Source organism: Aegilops tauschii, chromosome 7 (genome assembly GCF_002575655.3).
Source record: "Aegilops tauschii subsp. strangulata cultivar AL8/78 chromosome 7, Aet v6.0, whole genome shotgun sequence".
In the NCBI taxonomy this organism is placed as follows: domain Eukaryota; kingdom Viridiplantae; phylum Streptophyta; class Magnoliopsida; order Poales; family Poaceae; genus Aegilops; species Aegilops tauschii.
In genome coordinates, this window is record NC_053041.3 from 17,118,662 (window position 1) to 17,131,981 (window position 13,320).

Sequence of the window (13,320 nt, forward strand, 5' to 3'; positions counted from 1 at the left end):
TTGAAGAGTGGTCTATTTTTATTAAATCTCGATAGTAGTGATAGACATATTCATAATATTGAAGCCAAAAGATGCAGAGTTGATAATGATAGTGCAACTTATTTGTGGCATTGCCGTTTAGGTCATATTGGTGTAAAACGCATGAAGAAACTCCATACTGATGGACTTTTGGAATCACTGGATTATGAATTACTTTGTACTTGCGAACCATGCCTCATGGGCAAGATGACTAAAACGCCGTTCTCCGGAACAATGGAGCGAACAACAGATTTGTTGGAGATCATACATACTGATGCATGTGGTCCGATGAATATTGAGGCTCGCGGCGGGTATCGTTATTTTCTCACCTTCACAGATGATTTGAGCAGATATGGGTATATCTACTTAATGAAACATAAGTCTGAGACATTTGAAAAGTTCAAAGAATTTCAGAGTGAAGTGGAAAATCACCGTAACAAGAAAATAAAGTTTCTACGATCTAATCGTGGAGGAGAATATTTGAGTTACGAGTTTGGTCTACATTTGAAACAATGCGGAATAGTTTCGCAACTCACGCCACCCGGAACATCACAGCGAAATGGTGTGTCCGAACGTCATAATCGTACTTTACTAGATATGGTGCGATCTATGATGTCTCTTACTGATTTACCGCTATCGTTTTGGGGTTATGGTTTAGAGACGGCTGCATTCACGTTAAATAGGGCACCATCGAAATCCGTTGAGATGACGCCTTATGAACTGTGGTTTGGCAAGAAACCAAAGTTGTCATTTCTTAAAGTTTGGGGCTGCGATGCTTATGTGAAAAAGCTTCAACCTGATAAGCTCGAACCCAAATCAGAGAAATGTATCTTCATATGATACCCAAAGGAAACTGTTGGGTACACCTTCTATCACATATCCGAAGGCAAGATATTTGTTGCTAAGAATGGATCCCTTCTAGAGAAGGAGTTTCACTCGAAAGAAGTGAGTGGGAGGAAAGTAGAACTTGACGAGGTAACTGTACCTGCTCCCTTATTGGAAAGTAGTTCATCACAGAAACCGGTTTCTGTGACACCTACACCAATTAGTGAGGAAGTTAATGATGTTGATCATGAATCTTCAGATCAAGTTACTACCGAACCTCGTAGGTCAACTAGAGTAAGATCCGCACCAGAGTGGTACGGTAATCCTATTCTGGAGGTCATGTTACTTGACCAAGGCGAACCTACGAACTATGAAGAAGCGATGGTGAGCCCAGATTCCGCAAAATGGCTTGAGGCCATGAAATCTGAGATGGGATACATGTATGAGAACAAAGTGTGGACTTTGGTTGACTTGCCCGATGATCGGCAAGCCATAGAGAATAAATGGATCTTCAAGAAGAAGACTGACGCAGACGGTAATGTTACTGTCTACAAAGCTTGGCTTGTTGCGAAAGGTTTTCGACAAGTTCAAGGGGTTGACTATGATGAGACTTTCTCACCTGTAGCGATGCTTAAGTCTGTCTGAATCATGTTAGCAATTGCCACATTTTATGATTATGAAATTTGGAAAATGGATGTCAAAACTGCATTCCTGAATGGATTTCTGGAAGAAGAGTTGTATATGATGCAACCAGAAGGTTTTGTCGATCCAAAGGGAGCTAACAAAGTGTGCAAGCTCCAGCAATCCATTGATGGACTGGTGCAAGCCTCTCGGAGTTGGAATAAACATTTTGATAGTGTGATCAAAGCATATGGTTTTATACAGACTTTTGGAGAAGCCTGTATTTACAAGAAAGTGAGTGGGAGCTCTATAGCATTTCTAATATTATATGTGGATGACATATTGCTGATTGGAAATGATATAGAATTTCTGGATAGCATAAAAGGATACTTGAATAAGAGTTTTTCAATGAAAGACCTCGGTGAAGCTGCTTATATATTGGGCATCAAGATCTATAGAGATAGATCAAGACGCTTAATTGGACTTTCACAAAGCACATACCTTGATAAAGTTTTGAAGAAGTTCAAAATGGATCAAGAAAAGAAAGGGTTCTTGCCTGTGTTACAAGGTGTGAAGTTGAGTCAGACTCAATGCCCGACCACTGCAGAAGATAGAGAGAAAATGAAAAGTGTTCCCTATGCTTCAGCCATAGGCTCTATCATGTATGCAATGCTGTGTACCAGACCTGATGTGTGCCTTGCTATTAGCTTAGCAGGGAGGTACCAAAGTAATCCAAGAATGGATCACTGGACAGCGGTCAAGAACATCCTGAAATACCTGAAAAGGACTAAGGATATGTTTCTCGTTTATGGAGGTGACAAAGAGCTCATCATAAATGGTTACATCGATGCAAGCTTTGACACTGATCCGGATGATTCTAAATCGCAAACCGGATACGTGTTTACATTGAGTGGTGGAGCTGTCAGTTGGAGCAGTTCTAAACAAAGCGTCGTGGCGGGATCTACATGTGAAGCGGAGTACATAGCTGCTTCGGAAGCAACAAATGAAGGAGTCTGGATGAAAGAGTTCATATCCGGTCTAGGTGTCATACCTAGTGCATCGGGTCCAATGAAAATCTTTTGTGACAATACTGGTGCAATTGCATTGGCAAAGGAATCCAGATTTCACAAGAGAACCAAGCACATCAAGAGACGCTTCAATTCCATCCGGGGTCAAGTCCAGGTGGGAGACATAGAGATTTGCAAGATACATACGGATCTGAATGTTGCAGACCCGTTGACTAAGTCTCTTCCACGAGCAAAACATGATCAGCACCAAGACTCCATGGGTTTTAGAATCATTACTGTGTAATCTAGATTATTGACTCTAGTGCAAGTGGGAGACTGAAGGAAATATGCCCTAGAGGCAATAATAAAGTTATTATTTATTTCCTCATATCATGATAAATGTTTATTATTCATGCTAGAATTGTATTAACCGGAAACATAATACATGTGTGAATACATAGACAAACATAGTGTCACTAGTATGCCTCTACTTGACTAGCTCGTTGATCAAAGATGGTTGAGTTTCCTAGCCATAGACATGAGTTGTCATTTGATTAACGGGATCACATCATTAGGAGAATGATGTGATTGACTTGACCCATTCCGTTAGCTTAGCACTTGATCGTTTAGTTTACTGCTATTGCTTTCTTCATGACTTATACATGTTCCTATGACTATGAGATTATGCAACTCCCGATTACCGGAGGAACACTTTCTGTGCTACCAAGACGTCACAACATAACTGGGTGATTATAAAGGTGCTCTACAGGTGTCTCCGATGGTACTTGTTGAGTTGGCATAGATCGAGATTAGGATTTGTCACTCCGATTATCGGAGAGGTATCTCTGGGCCCTCTCGGTAATGCACATCACTATAAGCCTTGCAAGAAATGTGACTAATGAGTTAGTTGCGGGATGATGCATTATGGAACGAGTAAAGAGACTTGCCGATAACGAGATTGAGCTAGGTATTGAGATACCGACGATCGAATCTCGGGCAAGTAACATACCGATGACAAAGGGAACAACGTATGTTGTTATGCGGTTTGACCGATAAAGATCTTCGTAAAATATGTAGAAACCAATATGAGCATCCAGGTTCCGCTGTTGGTTATTGACCGGTAACATGTCTCGGTCATGTCTACATAGTTCTTGAACCCGTAGGGTCCGCACGCTTAAAGTTCTGTGACGATTGGTATTATGAGTTTATATGTTTTGATGTACCGAAGGTAGTTCGGAGTCCCGGATATGATCACGGACATGACGAGGAGTCTCGAAATGGTCGAGACGTAAAGATCGATATATTGGACGACTATGTTCGGACACCGGAAGTGTTTCAGACATTTACCGGAGTACCGGGGGGTTACGGAACCCCCCCGGGAATCTATTGGGCCTTAGTGGAGAAGAGAGACGGAAGCCAAGAGGTGGCGCGCGACCCCCTTGCCCCATTCCGAATTGGACAAGGGGAAGGGGCGGCGGCCCCCCTCTCCTTCCTTCTCTCCACCTCCTCCTTCCCCCTTCTCCTACTCCTACTAGGAAAGGAGGAGTCCTACTCCCGGTGGGAGTAGGACTTCCCCCTTGGCGCGCCCTCCTCCTGGCCGGCCGCCTCCCCCTAGCTCCTTTATATAAGGGGGCAGGGGGGGGCACCCCATAGACACAACAATTGATCATTGATCTTTTAGCCGTGTGCGGTGCCCCCCTCCACCATAATCCACCTCGGTCATATCGTCTCGGTGCTTAGGCGAAGCCCTGTGTCGGTAGCTTCATCAACATCGTCACCACGCCGTCGTGCTGACGAAACTCTCCCTCGAGCTCTACTGGATCATGAGTTCGCGGGACGTCACCGAGCTGAACGTGTGCTGAACGTGGAGGTGCCGTACGTTCGTACTGAGGATCGGTCGATCGTGAAGACGTACGACTACATCAACCGCGTTGTCATAACGCTTCCGCTTAACAGTCTACGAGGGTACGTGGACGACACTCTCCCCTCTCGTTGCTATGCATCACCATGATCTTGCGTGTGCGTAGGAATTTTTTTGAAATCACTACGTTCCCCAACACTTATTGTGGTATGCAGGCCCACATAATAATCTACAGGTAAACTCCCCCTGAATTTGTAGGGTGGGCCCTTGCTAACTTCCTATTAAGCCTCCACCTAATCTATCCGCCCTAGAATTTCATGATGGGAGCTCCCTAATTTCCTATTAAGCCTCCACCTAATCTCTTCTCCCGTTGAATTTCAGGGTGGGCCTTCCCTAATTTCTTATTAAGCCTTCACCTAATCTTCTAATGGGAACAAGGAGGTGTTGCACCCTTTCCCAAACGGGAAAATACAACTAGTCGAAACACGAGTGCACGATTCGCAAGCATGCACGATCTAGCCTCCCTTTTTTCCTAGTAATAGAGTTTGTGCATCTCATATGAGTAAGGTATAAAGTTGCCAAAAGCAAGAAAAATCACTCGAAGTTTGACAAGATTCCCCTTGGTACTTCGCTAAAGCTTTTCTATAACAAACAAACCCACAAGCCACTTTCCCCCTCTCCTCTCTTTCTCTCCCACCCACCCCCCCTCTCTCTCTCTCTCGTCACACACGTCCCCCCTTCCCCTCGACATCCACACAGACCGCGCTAGAACCGCCCACGGTTGAGCGGTGACGATGCGTTGAGACAACCGCGTGGGGTACTACCGTGTTTCCGTCCAGATTTGGAGTCCTAGGTGTGGGCGACCAGCCGCATCCAGATTTGGAGTCACCGCAGTCGAAGGCGTCTGTTTCCCCCCCAGATCTGGAGCAAACATGATGATTGGCGATGGAGGAAAGCAGCATACCATCTCCGATGGCCACGTCTTACCACGACTGGCATCAGAGAAGGTAGTTGTTGCCTCCACTTCGCCCTCCGCTGTCAACATCAAAGAAGGTAGGGGAAGAACTCACCCTGTTTTTTTTCTAGAAAAATTAAGGTAAAAATTAGTTGATCTTCGAGTTGTGTTTATTTTATTTAATTGAGGGAAAACACTAGACTTGTTTATTACATAGATTGATTGCAATCATTAGACATGGGGGCATTAAGTATTGACGGGACACCAATTCCCTCAAAAAAGAAGTATTGATGGGACACTAGCCAACATCCCAAAGCCACCGTGGAGATTGGAATTCATGCTCCACATTGTTACCAGAAATGGCACAAATGGTGTTACACTCAGCGCCTTTATAAATTTACACAATTGTGTAGCCAGTGAGCCAGTAGCAACCTCCAGCCAAAGACCTTAACTTTCTCTAGAACCTTAGCTCTCCAAATCACATCCCAAATATTCCAATTATATGTCGCACTTGAAGAACTAGAAGCAGGGGAATTGTACCTGAATTTGAGTTGGGTGGCAAGTTTACAAGCAAGTCATCCATCACGTAGAAGGGTGATTTATGTGAAATATCTCCTCTACATCAAAATCAGAAAATAGCCTAAGGACAAGGTTAATATTCCATTCATTTATATTGAGACAATCAACTGGTTAACGCACCTCAACCTTGAGTTTCTAGCGAATTTGGCAACCTGAGGCCACACTGTCTCAAAATCGAGTTGTCTCTCTGAATCTGAATTTTTCGTCCATTCACTATACACCAGATGATGCCTTCCTTGAGTATCTTAACTCCAAGCCGGCGATGCATACGAGGAAATGACCATGTCCAGAAATCCACACGAGGATAATATTCTGATTTCAAGACTCTGGAACATAAACTATCCAGCTCGTGAATCAGTCTCCACCCTTGCCTTGCTAAGAGATCTTGGTTAAACATATGCATATCCCAGAATCCTAGAACACGTCCTCTCTTTTGTTTTACCAGTTGGTACCAGGAGAGCCAATGGACTTGTGATGTCCTTACTCATCGCCCCACCTAAAGTCCCAGATAAAATTTTCATACTTATCACAAAAGCCCAAGGACATTTGAACAATCCAAAGAAGTAAGTGGGAAGCGCTTGAACCACTTACTTGATCAAGACCTCTTTAGCTGCGTGGGCAATATACTTTTTAGTCCAGTCCTTGCACATTTTTGTGAACCTTTCCATGTTCGACTGAAATTCGAGGCAAACATCTTACCTTCTGGGGTTGGTAAACCCAAATATTTACTCTCGAAAGTGGAAGCCACAACACCAAGGGTGATCTTTATCTCTTACTGGACATGGGGCGAGCAGTGTTTACTAAATAATAAAGAGCATTTAGCTTGGCTAAGAAGCTATCATGTACACCTTTGAAATAGATTTGGAGTGTCCTTCACTACCCTCACCTCTCTTCCTACGGCCTTGAAGAACAAAAGGTTGTCATCAACAAACATTAGTTTAGAGACACCGATGTTCCCCCAACAATTTTTATAGGCATTAACCTCCCTTCCAAGACCGGCTTTCTTAAGATGCTTTCCCGACCATCTGCAACCAATAAGATGGTGCATTCAATATGTGACTATAATATTTATTCTCAGCTAGTGAGTACTCCTTATCATGGACCCAAAATCTTTCATGTCTAGGACTAAACATCCTGTTGCAGCACTCCCAGCTTAGTGCAGTCATCGGCCAGGGACTTCAGTAGTTCCCTCCAGCGACGATACTGTTTCCCATATCTACTCATACCGGAAGGATTTCATGTTGCTATGCACATTGGTCTGTCTCCGTATTGCAGCCATAGATGAAAGTGGTTGGAGCATATGTGTGTACCACTGTTCACTCTGAATAAATCAGACCAACCCGACGATGCAACTGCACTTTCAATCTGACGTCACATTGCTTTTGCCATACTATTTATTATCGTATGTCCAGGATGGCCCCTTATAGCCCCAATTATGAAGATCACACTAGAACAAGGCTTCTCCGAAATTGGTGTTTTTCTCTCGGATATCCAAGCTACTGAGAAGTGCTCATGCTGCCACATCATCTCATAAAAATCACCTATCATCAACAAGTGTTCATGAGCATCTGGCTTTATTCTTTTGAGTAAACTCCAGATGTGACGTCTTCCTTACTCCTTAAGTTCACCATGTAGCCCGACACTTCGGGCCATGGGAATCATCATGAATTAAGACATCGATGTATCTCAGGTCATATGGCAGTCTTTTTATTTTAGTTCATTCATCTCAGAACAATGCAAGGCACCCTTGCCCTTACCATCGTGCACAACACAATTCTGGTGGCCTAGTATCCACCTAAGATTATTGAAACTCTTTTCACAATGCAGAGTTTCAGAAAGTAAAACAATCATGAAGTGGTATATGCGCGCACGAGGCAAACTAGCTCTTCAACTATCCGGGATTGCCCGAGGCCCCAACAGTTCTAGATTAGGTGACTTATTTCTCCTGACAAGCGCCTTCCCTATCACATGTCATTCATCGACAGCCCATGGGCCGATAGCTTCCTTACCGCCTAACACACCTATGTTGCTCATGCCACCTCCATTACCCTCACCTCATGCCTTCTTGTACAGACCAGGACCCTTGTAACTAGGTGTCGCCACAAACTCACTACCAGACTCACTGTCACGTCCCATGCATTTACCCAACACCGCCCCGGTGTTCACCAGGGATTGATCAACTTACTTCCTTGGCTTACCCTTGAGGCTATTCTTATCTTTGTGGTGCTTGGCTTTCGTGTTACCGGCTCCAGGGGGTAGGGGAGGAGCCTTGTTGAGGTTGACTTCGCCCACTTCATTTTCCTTGCTGGCTGCCGGACTCAGGGAGGAGGCCTGGCCTTGAATCACCTCCGCCCTCCGGGTTCAGCCCCGGCAAGGGAAGGAACCAAGTTGATGTCGAGTTCTACCCCCTTGCTCTGATTTGTACATACAAGCAGCTTTGGAGTGATTGCCGGTATCATGGACGAGACCTTCCCCACCTCCTGCTGGAGTTGGGAACCCATGACAGCCATTGGTGGTGCAGGGGCCGACGCTAGTGTTAGCATAATCTTGATTGTTTTGTTTGGAACATGATGTAGTTGGTGCTTGCATGTCACGTGGCTTTAGTTCTTTGGGGACTAACCAAAGTCATGTACATGTACTAGTAGGATTTCACGTGTTTGAGTCAAGCTTGAGTCCAAATATGTAGTATACGATGTGATCTAGGTTAAGTCAATTTCCGTGTAGGACATGGTCTTGTGGGTTGGCCGAGTATATATATTCGCTGACCGGTGCCATGGTCCACGGTCAGACAGAGTTCTCCACCGCGCAAGGCTGCCCAGGATCATCTTCCTTGGCCTGCCATCACCCCATTGGGGGCGACCTCCTCTGACGTGCTCATCGCACTTTTGTTCTTGTTAGCCTGACTCTGCCATGGATGATTTGGGGATCTGAGTGTATGTGTTGTTGGTGGATGTGTGATCTTGTTGTGTTTATACTATATGAAAAATATGAAATAGTTCAAGGGTTTACCACTATCAGTGCAGAACAATCTTAGAATTTGAATATTGCTTGCACTTTTGAATTACAAATGTTGATGAAATTTATCGCGTATCTGTGGGCCCGGAATCGAGGTGGAGACAAGAGCCCAATCTGTTGCGCAACACATATAAATAACATTCGGTGAAAAGAAAAATACAGAACTTGCCTTTTCTTTTCAAATGTTGATGAATTTTATCATGATCGAATTTTTTTGAGGCAGATGCACTTGTCTTTACTCTACTGTGTATTATGTTTATAGTTTCTACAAACATTTTTATTGTGTTTGTATAATTATCATAGCTGTAGTAGTACCAAGTGAATTAAAATAGTGATAGCAATTTATATTATATAGTTAATTCAAGTCCATTGCTAAAATTCTTGTCCTTTCATGATCCTTAATGCAGAATTTGAAGCTGATATCATGCAAAACGTCAACCGGAGCTCCTACACCCCCATCTCCGCGCACCATGTCATGTTTGGACCCGAAGGCTGGGCGGACCTACCACATGGATTACTGCACTCCATCATTGTCCTGTTGGGTTCAACTCGTGACCTTCTTGCATTCATCACAACCTGCCCTGGCTGGTATGCTGCATTCATGTCAATCAAATTTACCTTGGGCGGGCTCTTCCCACCTGTTCTTTTCCGGAACTGTTTCGACCAGACAAGCTCAGCTGGCTCTAACATTCGAAACACATGGGAGCTCATTGATCCTGTATATCCAAGTACTCCGTTGTGTCGCTTGACCCCTCCAAGTATTTTGGACAAAATGGCAGTCGTCAAATGTTCTTATGGTCATGCGATTTTCTGCTACGACAGATCCCTTGTCATTATGGACGTGCTCACTGGCACTACGGTTGCAGCTCCACCTTTCCCATTGAGTCAACTATGCTACAAAACCTTCATATCTCCAGAGGCGTCACCAGATTCATATCTATTTGTCAACAGGAGCCTTGTTGAGGTTGACTTCGCCTGTACGCTTGGCGAGTTGGGAGCCCCTCTTGGTTGCACTGCGATTTTCTAAATGCACATTTGATCAAGGAGATGGTGTCCTTCAAAGGCCGGGTCATTATGAGGATGCGTCAAAAACTATACACCGTGCATTTGGCACCTCAGTTTCATGTTGAGGTACTAAGAGTTGATTGCAGAGTTTATATGGACCCGTACGTGCTTTCCGGGAATTTGGTGGCTTGTGAAGACACACTTCTCCTACTTGGTCGTAACGGGGAAGCCTTCTCCATTGACTTCTCAACTGAACCTGCAAAGTATGTGAGCGTGGAAGAGGGAGGCTTGAAGAAGTGGGCGTTCTTCTTTGGCAAGAAACGTACTGGACAGCCACGACTCTTAGTGAACCCAGAGAGAATGGGTTTAAGGGGTGGCCTTGTCTATCAGTTGGATGAAAACGCTCGAGTATTTTCATACCCAGTAGATGGCAACCAAAATGAGGAGTTGGAGCCAGAACCTTGTTTTGCGACGATCAATGCTTATCTTGCTCGCAATCCTACATCCTTTGCAACTTGGGTATGAGATCGTGTCATTGCACCGCGCAGTTGTCTTGTTGCCGTTGGCTGCACTTGGGGACTTTTTGTCGCTATGTTCATTCTAGTTTCCGCTCCTTTGATGGAGTACATCAAGATTTGTAATAATCTCTGTTTGCCACCCAGTGTACATTCCTGGAGGCAAACTTGTGCTACATGTTGCTGTTTTCGCTGAACCTTGTTAATTACTCCCGTTTTGCATACAGGAGATAAGGGTTTGCATCTTGAAACAATACTAGCTTCTTGGGTCTTCATATCACTCTTCAGCATTTTTTGTGTGCACCATGTCAGATGTGCCTGGGCTTTTATTTTAGTTATGTGCTTTGTTTGGTCCATACATCTATTTGTAGCTTGATCTCCTTTTAAACAGAGATAATCAAATGCACGCAGAGCTGTTTGCTGAAGCTATGTTCAAATGCAGAGCTGTTTGGTCGTCGAACACTCTGTCTGCCTAGTTTTTATTGATGCAAAATATAAAATTTGTGCTGAATGCACATATGCTGCTTATATGCTTGTTGACTGAACTTGCAGTTTATATTAACCTGATGCTATGGACTTGCATCCTCACTCTAATTCTTGGTGACCTTGCAATTCTCCAGCCCAAAATGGCGTACAATGTTCTCAATATTCACATTTCCACCCAATGAGACTGTCATATGCTCAAGCACATCATGTGAATAATCAACAACCATAGTACAATTACTTTTAGCTATCTATGTATGAAAGGGAAGTTACAGACCTAGCCCATGTTATCAAGTGCCCAGGTACAAGAAAACTCCACAATCTGTAATAAATGAGAAATAAAACATATGGGTCCCTTGTAATTACCGCAGAAAAAAAGAGGAAAGTACATAATCTGATAGCTTAATCTACACTTCTGTTTGTAATGCAAATTTCGAAACATTCAGTGAACTACTCATCCCGCGACTGCAACATTGTAGAATCCTCCCACCAAAGCTGTATCAGAAGCCAATCACCAACCACACTCACAGCCGTAAGATCATCGCAGGCCGGAACGAGGAAACGCGCGGGAAAGACCCAGGTTGACTCCAATTTCAGGTACCGTCTTCCAGTGTTGAAGAGCTGCAAACACATCGAACGGTAATAACATTTTTTCCATAGTTGGACTGCAGCCCAAGGTTTTTCAGACTGATAACTTGGGAAGTATATGTGGTTGCTCCTTCCTCCCCATCCCTCCGGGTTCATGCACGACAACGCCTCGCACCGCTCGTCAACGCTGATAAAGATGGCCCAGTTATCTAACTTGTTCACTTTCACCCACCTTGCCTTCTTGGTCATGGTGTCGAATGACTCAAGCTTGAAGGCCATGAACTGGAAGGCCTCCGAGCGCATCCCTCTTCCCGCCTCCCCAAGTTTGATCAAGAGAAGTGCATCACCACAAACCACTAACCATGCCTTGTCATTTGCCGAATAGAGATCTTCGGTTATATCTTCCTCAAACACAATTTTAAACTTCTGAATAATGAGACTGGGTGACAAGTGAATGATGTAGAACCACCCGAAAGACCCTAGGGCATATGTCTTGCCCTTGAAGGCCACACTTTGTTCAATCAAAAAATGACCAACTTTAGGACTGTGTTTTGTCCAAGAGTCACCCCCGATGCGCCACAGGAACAGATAGGCTCCAGCACCGACAAGGAGATGCGAGTCAGCAGATGCAACAGGAGCAGTTAAGGTGACATAGCTGATACAAGTGAAGGGAACTGACCGGAGGGAAGGAGGACCAACCTTAGCGCCAGTGAATGGGTTAACAATATGGAACCCATTGTTGTGGTAGAAGATGAGCTGACCGTAGGAGCAGCGCAGAAAGGTCATGCTTCTGAGGTCACTCAAGGAAAGAAAACTGCGAGAAGATGAGGTGGCAGCAGGGTCAGCCAATCTCCATGTGCATTTGTGGAATAAGGTCCAACAGTTATGCGAGAGAGACTGTCCATCGTCGGTACGGAGATTGGGGTGGAGGAGCAGAGGCTGGACAGAAGACCTGTGTGCTGAGAGAAGATCACACCAATGACGACAAGTGGTACCGAAGGCGAGGAGGTCACGGAACGAACGTAGTAGAGCGACAACGGGTCGGAGCAGGTCGTCCGGGAGCTCTGCCCATCCTTGTGGCCGAGATGAAGCAAAGAGTGAGGAGACAGAAGCAGAACATGTCCTGTTGGCCATTACTTGCACGATGGCGCTCTCCCTGTTCGACACAAAATTCAAGAAAAAGGTTAGGCATGACCTGATACATCCGTGTTTGGACAAATTTAAGACAAGAATTTTGGGACGGAGGGAGTATTACATTAACGCTCAAAAGTCATGGTCGAACTATTCATCATGCATCGAACTTAAACTCAAAATTATTAATGAAAAAAACAAGCCGTCGCCGCCGTCTTCACTGCATGGCGTCGCCACTGTCTTGGCTGCAGTCTTCCTCGTCCGTGCTAAGGTCGACGAAGGGAGGTGACTGCCACAGGTGGGCTGGTGGCACTTATGGTGGCTGCACTGCAGGGGGCGGCGGCGGTGGCACGTGGAGCGGTGATCATGTGTCGGTGCCAACCAACACGGCTGACGCCTGACGCAGACACCAACTCTGGCGTGCACGACAAGGTCGAAGTCCACAACCAGGACTGGCCCACCACCGCCGAGTTCCACTAGGGTTCCGCATCGTCTACCTCCTCCAGCTCGGGGATGACAACATCCCCGGCGGCCGAAAGCGCGATTTGCACCTCCAGACCATCCCACTAGGCGTTCTCAAACTCCATCACCGAGTCCGTCACGGCCCTCCTCACCAGCTCCTTCTCCTCCTCGACCGTCATGGGCTGATGTGGATCTGGTGGTGGTTGGGGTGGCGAGGGCGCATGTCCGCTCAGTCGTGCCCTAAAGCGCAAACGG

At 45.3% G+C, this 13,320-nt stretch overlaps 1 protein-coding gene and 1 long non-coding RNA gene across 2 annotated transcripts; one reads left to right on the forward strand and one right to left on the reverse strand.

Moving 5' to 3' along the window:
* The first annotated feature begins 5,056 nt into the window (after positions 1 to 5,056).
* On the forward strand, positions 5,057 to 10,676 carry LOC141027702 (uncharacterized). Its single transcript, XR_012189420.1, has 2 exons — positions 5,057 to 5,385; positions 9,289 to 10,676. It is a non-coding gene; the product is annotated as an uncharacterized lncRNA (long non-coding RNA).
* A 379-nt stretch (positions 10,677 to 11,055) lies between these two features.
* Positions 11,056 to 12,780, reverse strand: LOC141027701 (uncharacterized). The gene is made up of 2 exons (XM_073504940.1): positions 12,425 to 12,780; positions 11,056 to 12,286 (listed from the first exon to the last, which is right to left on the reverse strand). Exons 1-2 carry the CDS (start codon positions 12,604 to 12,606, stop codon positions 11,335 to 11,337), a joined length of 1,134 nt encoding a protein of 377 aa, XP_073361041.1. The 5' UTR covers positions 12,607 to 12,780; the 3' UTR covers positions 11,056 to 11,334.
* Between the last annotated feature and the right edge of the window lie 540 nt (positions 12,781 to 13,320).

Excerpts from the sequence above, each read along its gene's own strand:
- LOC141027701 (XM_073504940.1), bottom strand. The coding sequence starts at position 12,606 with ATGGCCAACAGGACATGTTCTGCTTCTGTCTCCTCACTCTTTGCTTCA. Across the intron at positions 12,287-12,424 it reads GATCTTCTCTCAGCACACAG|TTTTCTTTCCTTGAGTGACC; the intron begins GTCTTCTGTCCA and ends ATCTTCTCGCAG.